The following is a 19,741-nucleotide window of genomic DNA, read 5'->3' on the forward strand; positions in this document are numbered from 1 at the left end:
GCCGAAAACGCGTCAAAACGCATGCGAAAAAACGCATGCGTTTTTAATGTTAAGTATAGGAAAAAAAACGCATGCGTTTTTTTGCGTTTTTTAGCGCTAAAACGCAGCTTACAAAAACGCAAGTGTGAAACCAGCCTTAGGTCCTCATCTGCGTGGCATATTCTGCATCACCACTTCTAGGTAGGTGGGTATTCAAGAAGAATACGGATGATGCAATTAGGGATTATTTGACTACAGCTAGGTTCCCAAGATGAAGTTCTCCAAAGATTCCTAATTAGGGACAACAATTAGGCAGTTGATGTGACACCAGTAGCGTAGCTACTGGGGGGGCAGAGGGGGCCATCGCCCCGGGCCCTGTCACATGAAGGGCCCACTGGGAGCTAGGGCCACTTCTGTGACGAGGCAGAACACCGCATAGGAGCAGAGCAGTATAATGTCTGCTCCCGTCTGAGGAAGACTGCACGCTGCTAGCACAGTGGCGGCTGCAGTCTCCCTCCTGCAGTGAAAGGTTTCGCCCTCTGACCTGATGATGAAGCTTTTCCTGGCCGCAGTTTTTCTTCACTCTGTGCACGCTGGGATTGGCTCAGGCACGCTGGGTCCTAGTGCCCACCTGCATTTCACTTACACTTCCCGGTCCTGCCTGCAGTGCAAACTTTATCAGTAAGTGCTGGGGATGGAACTTATTAGGTTTATTAAATTCAGGTATGTCACTGTGAGGTGAATGTGAGACCATTGGGGTATTGTGGGGGCTGAAAGTGGGTAAGGGGGGACAGGGCACTGAGGGGTGGATGTGAGACTATGGGGGTATTGTGGGGGAGGGGAGACAGGACACTGGGGGGTGAATGTAAGACCATTTGGGTGCTGTGAGGGCAGAAGGTGGGTGAGGTGGGACAGGGCACTGAGGGGTGGATGTGAGATGATGCTGTCTGGGGAGGCTGGAGATGGGGGGGGGGGGGTAGGGGGCTTTTGATACATACCACCTGGGTCTTTTATGAGTATTAGTATAAGGAGCCCCCATACAGTAACTAAGAGCTGCATCACATTTACAGCACCACTCCAGCATTATTTTTTATTTAATTGCTGGAGCGGTGCTGAAAATCCACGTCCCCTGCCCTCTGTCTGATACTCACCTTCTGGCGTTTTCATCTGTTTTAGTCTCCGCTCGGCTCCGTCTCCTACAGTTTGTGGCCTGTCCGCTGCTCCAGTGTTTCATGGAGCAGCGCAGAGGTCACTAATCGATGTAAGTCTATGGGAGCCTCGTTCTGGCCTCTTTCTCACTCTCAGGCTATGAGCACATGGTGCGGATTGGCCGCTGTGGATTCGCAGCAGTTTTCCATCTGGTTTACAGTGCCATGTAAACCTATGGAAAACCAAATCCGCAGTGCCCATGCTGCGGAAAATACAGCGCGGAAATGCTGCGTTGTATTTTCCATAGCATGTCAATTCTTTGTGCGGATTCCGCAGCGTTTTACACCTGCTCCTGTATAGGAATCCACAGGTGGTAAAACGCAGGTGAAATCTGCACAAAAAACACAGGAAATCCGCTGTAAATCCGCACACGAATCCGCAACAAGTGCACAAAGCCTCATAGTCTTACATTGATCGCTTGTGACATAGCTTCTAACTTCTGGCCATTCAGAAGCTGCACTCACAAGTTTAAGCAGCGGCACTGCAGCAGTGCCACAACATAGTGATTACGCCGGAGGATGAGTAAATGACCGGGGCATCCAAATCATGACAGGGACCTGTGATTCCATCATACTGTGTATAAGGAAGCTGTGAGTCCATCATACTGTGTATAAGGGAGCTGCGGGCCCATCATACTGTGTATAAGGGAGCTGCGGGCCCATCATACTGTGTATAAGGGAGCTGCGGGCCCATCATACTGTGTATAAGGGAGCTGCGGGCCCATCATACTGTGTATATGGGAGCTGCGGGCCCATCATACTGTGTATATGGGAGCTGCGGGCCCATCATACTGTGTATACGGGAGCTGCGGGCCCATCATACTGTGTATATGGGTGCTGTGGGCCCATCATACTGTATAAGGGAGCTGTGAGTCCATCATACTGTGTATAAGGGAGCTGCGGGTCCATCATATTGTGTATATGGGTGCTGTGGGCCCATCATACTGTGTATAAGGGAGCTGCGGGACCATCATATTGTGTATAAGGGAGCTGCGGGTCCAACATACTGTGTATATGGGTGCTGCGGGCCCATCATACTGTGTATAAGGGAGCTGCGGAACCATCATACTGTGTATAAGGGAGCTGTGAGTCCATCATACTGTGTATGCGGGAGCTGCGGGCCAATCATACTGTGTATAAGGGAGCTGCGGGCCCATCACACTGTGTATAAGGGAGCTGCGGGCCCATCATACTGTGTATAAGGGAGCTGCGGGCCCATCATACTGTGTATAAGGGAGCTGCGGGCCCATCACACTATGTATAAGGGAGCTGCGGGCCCATCACACTATGTATAAGGGAGCTGCGGGCCCATCACACTGTGTATAAGGGAGCTGCGGGCCCATCATACTGTGTATAAGGGAGCTGCGGGCCCATCATACTGTGTATAAGGGAGCTGCGGGCCCATCATACTATGTATAAGGGAGCTGCGGGCCCATCACACTATGTATAAGGGAGCTGTGAGTCCATCATACTGTGTATAAGGGAGCTGCGGGCCCATCACACTATGTATAAGGGAGCTGCGGGCCCATCATACTGTGTATAAGGGAGCTGCGGGCCCATCATACTGTGTATAAGGGAGCTGTGGGCCAATCATACTGTGTACAGGGGAACTGTGAGGGATATCATACTGTTTGACGGGAGCTGCAGGCCCACAATACTGTGTATAGGGAACTGCGAAGGCATATTGTGCTTATGGGAGCTGTTGGCCCGTTACACTGTATATAGGGGAGCTCTGGGGGGTATTAAACTTTCTATAGTGGAGCTCTGTCAGCATTATACTGTGTATAGGGGAGCATTGGGCTCATTCTATCTATAGGGGAGCAGTGGGAACATCATACCGTGTAGAGGGGAGCAGTGGGAACATCATACTGTGTAGAGGGGAGCAGTGGGAACATCATACTGTGTAAAGGGGAGCAGTGGGAACATCATACGGTGTATAGGGGAGTTATAGAATCATCATACTGTGTATAGGGGAGCTGTGGGGGCCTTATACTGTGTATAGGGAAGCTTTAAGCTCAGCATACTGTGTATAATGGAGCAGTACATGGAGGAACATAGGGAACATTATTAAATGTTAAGTGGGCACTTAAGCATCATTGTTATAGGGGCACTCAGAGTATTGTGACCATCAAAGTTGCATATGGTCACAATATGGCGGTAAAGTCAATGTTCGTTTTTGTATATAGATTTATTTTCAATAACAGTGCGGTCATATTCTGAGGTTCCCCTATATTCACAATTAGAGTGCGCAACCATAGCTGTAATCAGGGTTAGCTGGTTAGGGGCCCACTCAGATGTTTTGCCCCCCCCTAAGTTGAAACCATAGCTACGCCTCTGTGTGACACCAAGTTTTAGTTCCCAATTCTGAATTAGCAAATAAAGTTATTGGCAAGCATAGTGTAGTGGCAAAAATTGGAGGAAACCTCCACTAACACAAACAATAGTAGAATAGTGAATAAAAATAATTCCACATCTCATCCTATGGACTATAATAAGGGCCAACTACAACCAACAATATGTGAACAAAACCGAGAGACAAAAGACAACAGTCATGAAGCCCATTTAGAAGTAAACCAAAGTATAAATCATTATTATCATCAAAACAGGAAAAGGGGACAAATGGGGTTAAAAAGAATATCCCCATTTGTCCCCTTTTCCGGTTTTGATGATGATAATAAAGATTTATACTTTGGTTACTTCTAAATGGGCTTTATGACTGTTGTATTTTGTCTCTCGGTTTTGTTCCCAATTCTGGATGTAGGACAACTGGCTGCAGGCCATGGAGTAAGAAACACAAATAGGATATCTACAACCTAATGCACTAAGCGTCAAGAGGGCAGTTTCATGGGTTAACAGACTTTTGTGAACCAGATGTTGAATTGGATGACTAAATAGCCTTATATAAATTAGGCTGAATTCACATTAGGAAAATACTGTATGCAGAGCAATCCATCATGGGGCTATATCTGCATACGCGTAATGACTTAAAGGGAGTCAAGAGTCCTAACATAAAACTTTGGACTCAGTTAGACCTCCTTTCTGGTGGGACATAATAGCGTGGTAATCTCCCAACACCATGCTCCTAATGTGAATGTGGCCTTACCCCAGCCATTACAAGATGTTTCAATACATTGTAAGTTGCCAGGTGGGAGGGAACTGGTACCTGCCCTCGATGACAGTTATGACATCATCCATCTGGATATTCAGCTTGTCTGGCTCTTGGAAATCCTGTAGGGCTCTCATATCTGTTGGTTGAGCCTGCAATACAAAGAATTATCCATTGTCATTTTTAATGTAAGAAATTCTGATTCTACGTAGAACGATATACAACTAATTTCACATATGACTTTATCATAGAATTATTGATGCCTTTTCATGTAAAACTAGTAAGAAATAGTTGTTAACGCGACCATGTTATTACCGTAGGACAGTGGTAGACCGTATGTTGCACTAGGATAGAGTTTTAGATACGGCAATCACAGTCCTACTCATGAGTAAACATTAGTGATTAGTGACAACCCTCCAAAAGCTGCAACATTTTGATACTAACTGCTGTTACTAGGAATAGAAAGACTGGTGATTGCACATCATTATAGGAAATCAAGTTTCCTAGGGTGGCTACCTTCTATGTCCTGCCCAAGGTGCATAAGGACGCTGTTAATCCACCGGGCCGTCCTATTGTCTCTGGCATGGGAGGGCTATGTGAAAATGTATGTAAATTTATAGATTTCTACTTAAAGACACTGGTAGAGACTTTGCCCTCCTATGTCAGAGACACTACTGACGTACTGAGAAGGGTTGAGGGACTGTCTCTGGAGGCGGGTATGCTTCTAGTCACCATTGACATTGAGTCTTTATATACATCTATCAGGCACGAGGATGGCCTGAGGGCTGCCCGCTTTTTCCTTGAGAGTACCAACTGGGATGGCCACTTTTTGGAATTTCTTTTGGAATTGTTGGAGTTTGTTTTAACCCATAATTTTTTTGTATTTAAGGATAAATTTTATTTGCAGACACAAGGTACTGCAATGGGCGCGGCATGTGCCCCGTCTTATGCAAATTTATTTTTGGGTTTTTGGGAACGACACATTTTTCAGGGTGATGGGGCACATGCCGCGGACCCGGTGGTGGGCTGGTTTCGCTACATTGATGATGTTCTTATGATTTGGAACGGTGGCGAAGCCAGCCTAACCAGATTTATGCAGGAACTTAATGACAACAATTTTAATTTGAAATTCACATATGTTTGGCACAGGAGTAAAATTAATTTTTTGGATATCACTTTGTGTGTAGCCGAGGATGGCTCTGTTGAGACAGATCTATACAGGAAAGAGACATCTGTTAACGCTTTATTGCATGCCTCCTCGGCACACAACTACTCAGTTATTAAAGCCATCCCAGTTGGGCAATTCTTGAGGAATAGGCGGGTCTGCTCGACAGAGACCCGCTTCGAGAGGCAGTCTACCATTCTCACAGAGCGTTTTCAAGCCCGGGGATACAGCCGCCGCTGCATTAGGGCAGGATATAGAAGAGCCAGGGATGCACGTAGGGATGATTTACTGTGTCAAGCCAAACCAAACAAACTCAGTCAAGACTCTGAGGTTAGGTTTATCTCAACTTCTAATTGCCGGTGGAATCTGATCCGTGATAGCCTTAACAAACATTGGCCTATTCTACTTACAGATAACATCTTGGCTTCCCAGCTCACCCAACGTCCCTTGATGACACAACGCAGGGGGAGAAATTTGAGAGATAACCTGGTGAGTAGTCACTATGTGGCTCAAACCAGGTGTCCATTTGGTACAAGGGGCCCGAGACAGGGCTGTTTCCCATGCGGTTCATGTGTCGCGTGTCCTAACATCTCGAGATGTGGGACCTTTAAAACAGCTAATGGGAGCAGGGAATTTAAGATACGTGAATTTATATCATGCAATACCACCCATGTGATATACTATGCCACATGTCCCTGCTCCCTTATTTATATTGGTCTCACGTCTAGAGAGCTGAAGGTTAGGACACGCGAACATGTACGGGACATAACGGCGGGAAAGGAAGCCTTGGATATATCTAGCCTCAAAACTCTTCCAAGGCATTTCCGTCTACATCACGGATCGGATCCCACTGGCCTTAGGGTTAGAGGCATTGACAGGGTCCATGGTGGTATCAGGGGTGGTAATATGGTTAAGATCCTAGCACAACGTGAGTGTAAGTGGATCATCACCCTTGACACCATGGCCCCGAAAGGGCTGAATGAGCAGCTTAGTTTTGCTCCCTTTCTATGAGGTTTATTTGGGTGATCGCCCACTTCTACCACTTCTCCGTCCGTTCTGTTTGGGCCATCTTATCCTGATTGGTGTGGGACAAGGGTGTCCCACTTTATATATATGAATATCTATGTCCCAGTTTTCTCTCTTTTTTAATTTGTTCTTTTGTGTGTTCTTTTAGCATTACTGTTATCATTGCATACGACGACCACGAGCCTCATATTTTACAATAGATGTCGGCCATGTTGTTGGATGGTCCTATATGGAATTTTGAAGATCTCTGGAAAACTCATCGTATCTTCCTTGTGCACTTTATATGATGTCTTGCAATGCAGTAGAGTTAGGATGGATGTGGCCCTTACGGCCCTCTACATCCCTATTTATACTTATAATTATAATTTTATTATAATTTTCACATGTGTTCACATTATTTATCACAGCATTATATGTTGTCTAGCAATCTTAAACTTTTTAGTATTTTTGAAGTATATTTTATATTTATGATTATGTACACTTTTACCTGACACTGCCTGCCACGTAACTACACAGTTATTTTTCATTTCACAGTAGGTTTTCCTTTCGTTTTATTTCTGCTTCTATGTCCCCATAAACATGGCCGCACTTACCGGGCTCCTTGAAAATGGCCGCTGGTATGTGCGCATGCGCGGTGGATACCCTGACGATCGGCTTCCCCTGGCAGCCGTCTATAGTTGTGGGATGCACACTACATGACGTCATATGGCGGATTTCCGCCCTTTGTGCGCCCTGCAATGACGGCCCTCAGGTGTTGCTGACACGGAGCGCCACTGCGCATGCGCCGCTTGCCGATCACACTTCCGGTGTGCGGCATTTATAAGCACAGGAGACAGAGAAAAGGGTTAACCCTGTTGACAAAGCCATTCCGTGAAACGCGCGTCCGGGGCCGCCGGGTGAAGTGCAGACTGCTCCCCTCTGAATCTAATAATGGGTAAGCGTGCAATCTCCACCATCAATATGCTATAGGTGTGGGCTGTGGACTTAGTGCTCTATATGAGCAGGGGACATTGTGTATTATACACTGCCTATGATAGTATCCCAGCTGATCCATGCATTTTTTTGCACTATTTATACTAATACTCATGTTTGGGATGTACTTTGTTGTATGCACCTGACCCGGCTACCTTTGAGTCTCCCTCCTGATTCCTCTGCCTTACTGTATATTGGATATGATAATGATGATTGTATTTTAATCTTTTGTTATTTTGGCAACTATTTAATAAAGGTGTATTTTGGTTTTTAAATAATGATTTGGACTTACATACTCCTTGTTTCGTGTTCCATTATAGGAAATCAAGTAGCTTTTAATAATGGTACACGTAGCTAGAAAACCAAGGCGTGTGCTGCGTCCATACCTCTATTAGGAAGTCTCTCAGGGCTACAAACGTCGGCCTGTCTTCAGGCTTGTGAGCCCAACATTGCAGCATGACATTATAAATGTCCTGTGGACTGTCTTCTGGTCGTGACAGCCGCTCACCCTCTTTGTCAATCTTATGTAGGATCTACAAAAGAGAAATTGAACAGGCAAATACAGCCCGGCATGGTTAGGAAAACCTTACGCAAGATACAAGTAAAGCAGTCTGTAGGAAATCCCTAAAGATTCCACTAAGTGATAATGACGTGGCTGGTACACTAAACATTGTAAGATACTTAGAAAGCCTTAGGAAAAGGCAGATCCCTTCAGACCTTGTCCAGTTAGTCCGTATGTGTCCCGCAGAGGGAGCTGCAGAATCATCTGAACATAATACACTGTCGTCTTTTAAACATTTTAGACAGAATTTTTACTGTTTTCAGAAACCTAGTCTATCTGAGTAGTTCAGGCAATCATCATTGCTGTTCTGAAGGTAAATGGAAGTCACAGCAATTATTGATCTGATTTTGATTTCTCTCTTGTTCACTCACTTTGTATTTTGTAATTGATAAAAAGAAAGTATTGGAATTCTATTTTTAAAAGTATTTATGCTGCATGGTGAATCAAATGAAACTGTTAAAAAACAGTGGCAGAATTTCTGGAGTTTGCTCATCCTGCTTTGTACAAATAAAAATAGAATAAAAAGCAGTCAAATAGCCATGTATATCTCAAAATATACTAACGAAAACTTCAATTTACTTTGCAAAAAATAAGACCGACAGTTTTTTTTTAATGAAAAAATAAAAAAGTCATGACTGTCAGTAATGCAGACCCCCCCCCCCCCCCCAAAAAAAAAAAAAAAAGATTTCTGGTAGAAGACACTATTTTCTTATGAGCTCCTACAGATGTATGTGATTTGTCTGAAGGACAGTGAAGTCGGCGCTGATTGGCTGCAGGGATCACCTTACATAATGCCACACGATTCCCAGAAGAGCCAGGGTATCTGCCCACAGTTGGAATCGGCAGCACTTTGAACGCAACACATGTCTGCTGCGTCCGAAGCGCTGCCGCATTTTGAAAGTAGGTGATTCCTCATGTGTTCATTGAACAGTGCGGAATCACCGCATCCTATACATTGTACGGGTGACATTTATCTTGCGGAGACTCGCATCTCCGCAAGATAAATAGACATGCTGCAGTCTGGAAAGTTGCACCGCATGTCCGTCTCCGCAGGGAAGCCGCGGGCGTCTCAGCACGCATAGTGGAGATGGGATTTCTTGAAATCCTATCCACTATGCTGTAACATCTGGACGCTGTGGGTTGTATGCAGCGTCTAACTGCAGCGCTTACTGAACATGGGAACATACCCCCAGTGCTAAAACTGCTGGAAATGTGCCAGCACCGGAGATTATTATTACTTTACCAGGGAAAACCTAGGGATTGAGAAGGGATTATCAGAATAGTGGTTTCAAAGTAACCAGGGTGTTATTGCCTTAATAATTTCATCCAGGAATTCATAACATTTCTCACATCAATTTCCTGGCCTCTTCTCTGTACGCCTCAACTAAATGAAGCAGATTTATTGTGGCAACTCTCATAAATAGTCCATACATAACATCACTGGCGTTTCAAATGGTGTGGCCTTGAATCATTTTCCGGAGCCAGTAGATGCTTTGAACTGCCAGAGCAAAAGAAAAATAATGTAGGGCATTTGTAAAAACAAGATTTTTCTGAATTACAATAGGTTGCCAATGTGTGAGTAATTGTAACGTAGAAGAATGCAAAGTCTGAGGGGCCACAGGGTTGGGAAATGTTCCTGAGTAACCCTACTGGCCTCACTTGAAGTTGACCTGCTCTCTGACAGACAGATCACAGTATCAGTCGTTGATAATAGAAGCTGGTCTAAATATGTTTACATGAGGTGATGGTGTGAATCCATGGCGAAAATGTATGTCATGTGCATTCTTGTCACAGGTCAGGGAGAGGATAAAGAAATGTCAGAGTCAACATGTAAATAAGCGGATAAATGAAGGAAGGGAGAATCTCATTTTTGCAATCTCACACCTACCGGTTACTTTTACAAGTAAAAAACAGCCCCATGTAAGGAAAAAAAAGGGAGAACCTTCATTTATTCCTTATTCACCATAAATATCCAACATATAAATACTCTCTACAGCCATTTTACAATCCATGCAGATCTTACCATCTGCAGACTGGTAGGATATTTGTAGTCTCACCTGACTGCCATTTAGGCCAATCCAGGGTTCCTGCCCATAAGTGAACATCTCCCACAATGTCACCCCAAACATCCATGTGTCACTTGCATGAGAAAATGTACGAGTCTTTAAGCTCTCTGGGGCACACCTGGAAGAATAGCAACAGAGGAGAATAGCAGCAAGAAAGGAATAAAAGAGGACATATTAATAGAAATGATCTTTAGAGGCGCTGCCCAAGCTTACGACAACACCCAGCCCCCCATCCTTCAGCTATTCAAGAAGACCAGAGCTGTAGTTCTCGGCGGCGACCACTGCACCGTGTATGGATCTGTGCTGATCAGCTCTGTTCACCGTTTACCTCATATGCGAATGTTGAAAACAGCTGATCAGTGCTGGGCGCTGGACCCCCACTATCTGATAATTAATACGGTTATATCGTAAGGTCAGGCAACCCCTTTAAATGACAGATTACGCATTGCTTCTTTATTTTAATAAAACTGCCAGAAATGTTGCATTGCTATCCAAATCAAGAGTGTAAGTTTTTTGGGGTCTACTTAGAAAGTCACATTTCAGGGGCCCAAATCACATTAACTCTGACCACTCTTTGCTCAATGATTGAGATAGAAGATTAGGATTTTACATTACAGTGTCATCATGCTATGACGTTTGCGGTGGGTGGGGGAGGACTCCCCTCATTAGTACACTGGACTCAGCCACTGTATTCTATTACAGCTAGTCTTAAGGTACCGTTACACTAAACTACTTACCAACGATCACGACCAGTGATACGACCTGGCCGTGATCGTTGGTAAGTCGTTGTGTGGTCGCTGGGGAGCGGTCACACAGACCGCTCTCTCCAGCGACCAACGATCAGGGGAACGACTTCGGCATCGTTGAAACTGTCTTCAACGATGCCGAAGTCCCCCTGCAGCACCCGGGTAACCAGGGTAAACATCGGGTTACTAAGTGCAGGGCCGCGCTTAGTAACCCGATATTTACCCTGGTTACCATTGTAAAAGTGGGAAAAAAAAAAAACACTACATACTCACATTCTGATGTCTGTCACGTCCCCCGCCGGCGTCCACAGGGTTAAAACTGCTTTCGGCAAGAGCGCTGCTAATATGCAGGCGCTGCTGCTGAGAGCCTCCCTGCACTGAATGTGTCAGCGCCGGCAGTAACAGCGGTGACGTCACCGCTGTGCTCTGCTTTACGGCCGGCGCTGACACATTCAGTGCAGGGAAGCTCTCGGCAGCAGCGCCTGCATATTAGCAGTGCTCTTGCCGAAAGCAGTTTTAACCCTGTGGACGCCGGGGGACGTGACAGACATCAGAATGTGAGTATGTACTGTTTTTTTTTTAACTTTTACAATGGTAGCCAGGGTAAATATTGGGTTACTAAGCGCGGCCCTGCGCTTAGTAACCTGATATTTACCCTGGTTACAAGTGAACACATTGGTGGATCGGCGTCACACACGCCGATCCAGCGATGACAGCGGGTGATCAGCGACCAAAAAATGGTCCTGATCATTCCCATCGACCAACGATCTCTCAGCAGGGGCCTGATCGTTGGTCGCTGTCACACATAACGAGATCGTTAGCGGGATCGTTGCTACGTCACCAAAAGCGTGACGTTGCAACGATATCGTTAACAATATCGTTATGTGTGACTCAGCCTTCAGCCAAATAGCACAATACATTTTGTGTGCAATCTATCTTTACACAGAAATAATGTAAATGACCAAATCCCTATGCCAATATGTCAGGTTATAATCTAAAATCATATAGAGGCACACAACCATCCATCAAGCCCAAATCACTTTATTCACAATCCAAAAATAGTATATCATTCTAAATATCACAAACAATGGCTAAGGAGACAAAGCATCTCATTCAGACAGTTAAAAACTACAAAACGGTTTCCACTGTGACAAAAAAAATAAATAAAAATATCCCGAAAGTGATTACGAAGAGCAGAAGCATATATACTAGTGCTGGCGCCCATGACACCTCTCAAGGCTTTGTCCAGAAGTTATCTACACCCTGAAATCCTGAGGTATATACTATGAGGACGATTAAACAAAAGACAACAGATGGTGACAGACCTATTTTAACCCCTTCACCCTAGGCCGTTTTTATTTTCGCATTTCCATTTTTTGCTCCGCCTTCTTCCCAGAGCCATAACTTTTTTATTTCTCCATCAATAAGGCCATGTGAGAGCTTGTTTTTGCGGGACGAGTTGTACTTTTGAATGACACCATTGGTTTTACCATATCGTGTACTCAAAAGCGGGGAAAAAATTCCAACTGTGGTGGAATTGCAAAAAAAAGTGCAATCCCACAACTGTTTTTGGGATTTTTTTTACCCTGTTCAATAAATGCTAAAACTGCCATTATGATTCTCCAGGTCATTACAAGTTCATAGACACCAAACAGTTCTAGGTTCTTTTTTATTTAAGCGCTGAAAAAAAATCCAAAGTTTGTTTAAAAAAAAATGCCCTATTTTTCGATACCCGTAGCGTCTCCATTATTCGTGATCTCGGGTTGGGTGAGGGCTTGTTTTTTGCGTGCCGAGCTGACGTTTTTAATGACACCATTTTGGTGCAGATACGATTTTTTGATCGCCCGTTATTGAATTTTAGTGCAATGTTGGGGCGACCAAATAAACATAATTCTGTCATTTTGACTTTATTTCTCGCTACGCCGTTTAATGATCAGGTTAATCCTTTTTTTTATTGATTGGGCGACTCTGAACGTAGAGATGCCAAATATGTGTATGTTTGATTTTCTTTTATTGTTTTATTTTGAAAGGGGAGAAAGAGGGGTGATTTGAACTTTATATTTTTTTTATATTTTTAAAACTTTTTTTTTTTTTTGCCATGATTCAATAGTTTCCATGGGAGACTAGAACCTGCCTAATCCGATAGTCTCTGCTACATACAAGCGATGATCAGATCGCTTGTATGTAGCACAATTACTCGCTTTCTATTAGCCCCGACCACCAGGTGCCGCTCATAGCAATCCGGCAGTGACAACCATAGAGGTCTGCAGGAGACCTCTGTTTGTCATGCCAACCTATCAGTAAACCGTGATCACGTGTCAGGGGTCACCGATGGGCGGATTTCCAGCACGATTGCTGGAAAAGGATGTTAAATGCTGCTGTCAGAGTTTGGCAGTGGCATTTAATGGGTTAACAGCCACGAGTTGATCGCGATTCCACCTGTGGCTGGTCCGGGCACATGGCAGCTGTTTAAAACAGCTGACATGTGCATGGGAAAGATGTGGGTTCAGCGCTGGAGCCTACATCAAAGGGGGAGACACAACATGTGCTGTACATGTACGGCACATGTCGTGAAGGGGTTAATAAATGATTCTCCAAACCCCTAAGTGTTAGACTCTGTTCATCTTTACACTTTGTTATTTTCTTCATAAATGCTAAATTAAATCACTTTCTAAAGATTGAATAAAAATGTCCTACTACGGTAATTTGTTGCTGTACAGTTCATGCAACTCCTTCATGTAGCTGATGATTCTGCTGCTTCTGACAAAGATTTATTCACAGTATAATATTTCCTGGGCTACTTGTGCAGAGACCTAATTTTTTTATATTACTCACCAAGCAAAGGGTACTTTGCGATGCTCTTGCATAACATAGTGATCATCATTTTTGGGTAGCGCTCTCATGAGGCCAAAGTCTCCAATTTTAACCAGATCATTTGAAGAAAGCAAAATATTTCTGGCTGCCAGATCCCGGTGTATAAAACGCTTTGATTCCAGGTAGGCCATGCCATTAGCGATTTGTATAGCATAGTGACAGAGTGTGGAAATAAGGAAGTGACACAGATTCTTACGCAAGCGGTCCAAAAGAGAGCCCAAAGGAGCAAGTTCTGTAACCTGGAAAAAAAAAGTCAGTTATTTATTCAAAGCTGAAACATGAAAAACATCACATTCAACCCAGCAAGAATTAATAGACTGAGATATGCTTCAACTTCAAGAGGATGTATCACCAGTCACAATAAATCTAGAGGAAGACATGAAACTCCACTTCAGAAAGGCCATAAAATCCTTTTAGCAGTTTGTACTGTGCGATTCGGGGACAAATTCCCCTTTAACATGTATTTTATTTCTTTTAGCACATCATATCGCCATACTCTGCTCACCAAGGGCTAACAGAGATTCAAGTTTTTTCCGTGTGACAGTTTTGCTTAACCCCTTAAGGACCCGGAAATTTTAAATTGCTGTGCTTTCATTATCGCCTCCCTTGTTCCAAGAGCCTTAACTTTTTATTATTGTTCTGTTGACATGACCGTAATGAGGACTCGTTTTCATTATTCCATACAATGTACTGGAAATGGAAAAAACAAAATCCAAGTGCAGTAAAATTGCGGGAAAAATATGCAATTACGCCATAGTTTCTTTGAGCTTTGTTTATGACATTAGTTGTGTGGCAATATGATCCTCCAGGTCAATATGTTAACAGTAGGAATGAGCAAACCCAAACAGTAAAGTTTGGGGTCAGTACCAAACACCTACTGTTTGGGCAATGACCCCGAAACACTGAATTCACCAGTAAGTCTGTGTTACTGTTCGAGTTCGGCACCCCGAACTCCGGGTATTTCTTGTGTTGTCATGTGCATGACAGTGCACCAAACACTGGGATCTGCCTGTCTGCAGGTATAAGTCAATCTTCAACTGATCAGTGGTAAAATCATTACCACCAGGCAGACAGCCGCAGTTCCCACGCTGTCAAATGAGCTGTGATCGGAAGTAAAAAATTTACCTCCAGTCACTGGCGTCAGCTGATTGGACTACTACTCCAATCATCCTACACTTGCTGCATCTAATAACAGCGAGAGCAGGCGGTGGCTGATGGGAGTATTCATCAGCCAGCTCCTGAGCGCTAAATAAATAATAAAAAAAAACTGCTTGGGTTCTCCAGACAACAGCTACTCTGAAACGGCGCATCTATTAGATGCGCCAATTATAGCGCTTTGCCTGGCTCTTCCCACTTGCCCTGTGGCGGTGGCAAGTGGGGTTCATATTTGTGGGGTTGATGTCATACTTCGTATTGTCCGGTGACATCAAGCCCACGGCTTAGTAATGGAGAGGTGTCTATAAGACACCTATCCATTACTAATCCTATAGTTATATTGTAAATATACACACAGCAAGTCCTTTTAGTTCAATCCAAGTTGGTTACGACCCCAAGCAACTAGCTGTCAATATATCAGTGGTCGCAACCATGGATACCTAAGGTCCTGCAATGCCTGCACATGAGGAAAGAGACATGGCAAATCAGAAGAACTATACTACATTTATTATTAGAGGTATTTGCTATTATTATTGCTTTATGGAAATGCTGCAGCTAATCAGTGGTCACTGCAGAAGTTACTTGCTGGGAATCATAGTGCAGACATCGCTGGAGTGTTGCTGGTCTAGGAGGTAAATATATGTTTTTTTATTTTATGTGGGGCACATTATCAATTAAGAAGGGGCTGTCTATTAATGGACAATTCCTTTAATTTATAGAACTGATCATTAGTTCAAAAACAATGTGCCATAAAAAAGTGTTCAATGTAATACATAATCACCTCACAATATAAATACATGTAAATAATACCATACCATTTTCATAGGGTGCGTAAGGACCACTCCATAAAGCCTGATAAGATTGACATGGTCGAGAGAGTGCATGGCATTGACCTCTCTAATAAAATCATCCAAGGCATCTGGCTGTGTAAGTACGTCCGTCTTCAAGCACTTCACTGCTACATTGAACTGAAAGAAAGTGCAATTTGCTAAACTACCGTATGTATCCTAAATTACATACTATTAAGATCATTCCTCCAAACTAAACAATACAGAGATACTTTCGACTTGTTCTACTAATACATGTTTTGTATCTGATTATATATTTTATATTAACTTAATGGAATTTCCCTTGGAGAATCAGCATTACAATGGCATGCCATTATAATTTCCATGGTTTAACAACATCTTAAACTTCACTGTATCAAAACTAAAAGAATCTTATAATTCGATTTACCTTTTAGGGCTCATACTTGCACATTTAAAAAAACAAAACAAAACTTTAAAACATGTAAAAATGGCGTGATCTGCTTGCATTTTCAGTTGTTTTTTTACAAGTGCTTTTAGTTCAAGTTTTTATATTTTTCCTCATTTCAATGAGAAAATGCTATGTGTCTGTGTCTTATAATGGATAAAGAATGAGAATGCAGTCAGTAGAAGAATTCTATAAAAAGAAGCATATTAGATTTATACTTTGGACATCTTAGATCCAAAAGGTTTAACTGAGCAATTCCTTTTGTCTGTCCGTGGTAAAGGTGCATTAGAGCTCAGTTTACCACATGAACTGCATTGCATTGATTGGATTATGATCCACGTACTGCGTTCTGGGATTATTATGGTCTACTGATTCCGGGGCTCCCGTGTGCGTTCTCTGTGCTTTCACACAGCACCACCCTCTGACATCCTTCCTTTAGCTGATTACAGGCCATCTATATACCATTTGTGCAGGATTGCAGTCAGTTCTCTGTGCACATTATCAGCGCAATTTTCATTATGATTACTATATAATTCTCCCATGGATATTAATTGATTGTGTTGTGGAGGCAGATACATTATTTTGCCTCATTTGGACGTGTTTTTTTTTTTATTGCTACATGAGGTAATAGTAATGGAGCTGTACAACAGTCATTTTTACCTAAGAAATATGATGGCGTTCAAGATAATCATTACACACACATATTACATATACACACAAACAGTGGGTACGGAAAGTATTCAGACCCCTTTAAATTTTTAAATGTTTCATTGCAGCCATTTGCTAAATTCAAAACAGTTCATTTTTTTTCTCATTAATGTACACTCTGCATCCCATCTTGACTGAAAAAAAAAAACAGAAATGTAGAAATTTTTGCAAATTTATTAAAAACTAGATGGTAGCCCGATTCTAACGCATCGAGTATTCTAGAATATGTATGTAGTTTATTTATGAAGATTTTAGAATAATACATTGAATACACAGGATTCGGCCAACCGCGACCAATTAGTGAAGCGTGGTTCAAATCCTGCACGAATTCGTGTCCGGACTGCGCCTGTCGCTGATTGTTCGCGGCCGGCCACGTAGTATATAGCACAGCCACGTAGTATATAACAGCCCACGTAGTAAATAGCACAGCCACGTAGTACATAGCACAGCCACGTAGTATATTGCACAGCCACGTAGTATATAGCCCAGCCCACGGAGCATATAGCACAGCCCACGGAGCATATAGCACAGCCCACGGAGCATATAGCACAGCCCACGGAGAATATAGCACAGCCCACGGAGCATATAGCACAGCCCACGGAGAATATAGCACAGCCCACGGAGAATATAGCACAGCCCACGGATTGTATAACAGCCCACGTAGCATATAACACAGCTCACGTAGTATATAACAGCCCACGCACGCAGTATATAACACAGCCCACGTAGTGTATAACACAGCCCACGTAGTGTATAACAGCCCAAGTAGTATATAGCACAGCCCACGTAGTATATAGCACAGCCCACGTAGTATATAGCACAGCCACGTAGTATTTGGACAGCCACGTAGTATATTGCACAGTCACGTAGTATATTGCACAGCTCACCTAGTTTATTGCACAGCCCACGTAGTATATTGCACAGCCCACGTAGTATATTGCACAGCCCACGTAGTATATTGCATAACCCACGTAGTATATTGCACAGCCCACGTAGTATATTGCACAGCCCACGTAGTATATAGCAATGTGGGCATCATATCCCTGTTAAAAAAAAGAATTAAAATAAAAAATAGTTATATACTCACCTTCCGTTGGCCCCCGGATCCAGGCGAAGCGTTTACCGATGCTCCACGCGCGCTCCGTTCCCAATAGTGCATTGCGGCCTCGCGAGATGATGATGTAGCGGTCTCGCGAGACCGCTACATCATCATCTCGTCAGATCGAAATGCATGGAGCGGTCACCGAAGCGTCGCGAAGAGCGGGAAAGGCCTGTTCTGGATCCGAGGGGCCGACGGACGGTGAGTATATAACTATTTTTTATTTTTTTTAATTATTTTTAACATTAGATCTTTTTACTATTGATGCTGCATAGGCAGCATCAATAGTAAAAAGTTGATCACACAGGGTTAATAGCAACGCGGTCCGTTAACACTGCCATTAATCCTGTGTGAGCACTGACTGGAGGGGAGTATGGAGCGGGCACTGACTGTGGGGAGTAAGGAGCGGCCATTTTGCCACCGGACTATGCCCGTCGCTGATTGGTCACGGCAAAAAAGCCACGACCAATCAGCGACTTGGGATTTCCGTGACAGACAGAAGGACAGACCGAAAGACGGAAGTGACCATTAGACAATTATATAGTAGAAGAAAAACTGAAATATCGCATCGTCATAAGTATTCAGACCATTTGCTCAGACACTCATAGTTAAGTCACATGCTGCCCATTTCCTTGTGATCCTCTTTGAGATGGTTCTACTCCTTCATTGGAGTCCAGCTGTGTTTAATTAAACTGATAGGACTTAATTTGGAAAGGCACACACCTGTCTATATAAGACCTCACAGCTCACAGTGCATGTCAGACCAAATGAGAATCATGAGGTCAAAAGAACTGGCCAAGGAGCTCAGAGACAGAATTGTGGCAAGGCACAGATCTGGCCAAGGTTACAACAGAATTTCTGCAGTACTCAAGGTTCCTAAGAGCACAGTGGCCTCCATAATCCATAAATGGAAGAAGTTTGGGATATTGGAAGTCGTCCTAGACCTGGCTGTCCAGCCAAACTGAGCAATCGTGGGAGAGGTGAGAGAGGTAAAGAAGAACCCCAAGATCACTGTGGCTGAGCTCCAGAGATGCAGTAAGGAGAGGGGAGAAAGTTCCACAAAGTCAACTATCACTACAGCCCTCCACCAGTCGGACCTTTATGGCAGTGGCCCAACGGAAGCCTCTCCTCAGTGCAAGACATATGAAAGCCCGAAAAGGTGTTGTTTTTTTTTGCAAACACATGAAGGACTCCCGGTCTATGAGAAACCAGATTCTCTGGTCTGATGAGACGAAGATAGACCTTTTTGGTGATTATTCTAAGTGGTATGTGTGGAGAACACCAGGCACTGCTCATCACCTGCCCAATACAATGCCAACAGTGAAACATGGTGGTGGCAGCATCATGCTATCAGCTGCAGGGACAGGACGACTGGATGACATTGAAGGAAACATGAATGCGACCAAGCACAGGGATATCCTGGATGTAAACCTCTTCCAGAGTGTTCTAGACCTCAGACTTGGCCGAAGATTCACCTTCCAACAAGACAATGACCCTAAGCACACAAGTAAAATAACAAAGGAATAGCTTCAGAACAACTCTGTGACCATTTTTGACAGGCCCAGCCAGAGCTCTGACATAAACCCAATTGAGCATCTCTGGAGAGACCTGAAAATGGCTGTCCACCAATGTTCACCATCCAACCTGACGGAACTGGAGAGGTCTGGAAGGAAGAATGGCAGAGGATCCCCAAATACAGGTGTGAAAAACTGGTTGCATCATTCCCAAGACGACTCATGGCTGTACTAGCTCAAAAGGGTGCTTCAACTCAATACTACGCAAAGGGTCTGAATACTTATGACCATGTGATATTTCAGTTTT

At 43.7% G+C, this 19,741-nt stretch overlaps 1 protein-coding gene across 8 annotated transcripts in view; it reads right to left on the reverse strand.

Annotated features, from left to right (window-relative positions):
* The window catches only part of TNK2 (tyrosine kinase non receptor 2), a 350,655-nt gene that overhangs the window by 48,331 nt on the left and 282,583 nt on the right, over positions 1-19,741 (reverse strand). For all 8 annotated transcript variants that reach the window (XM_077290239.1, XM_077290240.1, XM_077290237.1 and 5 more), the window contains 5 exons: positions 15,675-15,827; positions 13,666-13,943; positions 10,076-10,202; positions 7,843-7,989; positions 4,351-4,445 (listed from right to left, as the gene is read on the reverse strand). In XM_077290239.1, the coding sequence (XP_077146354.1) occupies positions 4,351-4,445; positions 7,843-7,989; positions 10,076-10,202; positions 13,666-13,943; positions 15,675-15,827 (800 nt within the window). The remainder of the gene's footprint in view (positions 1-4,350; positions 4,446-7,842; positions 7,990-10,075; positions 10,203-13,665; positions 13,944-15,674; positions 15,828-19,741) is intronic.

This window comes from Ranitomeya variabilis, chromosome 2, assembly GCF_051348905.1.
Source record: "Ranitomeya variabilis isolate aRanVar5 chromosome 2, aRanVar5.hap1, whole genome shotgun sequence".
In the NCBI taxonomy this organism is placed as follows: domain Eukaryota; kingdom Metazoa; phylum Chordata; class Amphibia; order Anura; family Dendrobatidae; genus Ranitomeya; species Ranitomeya variabilis.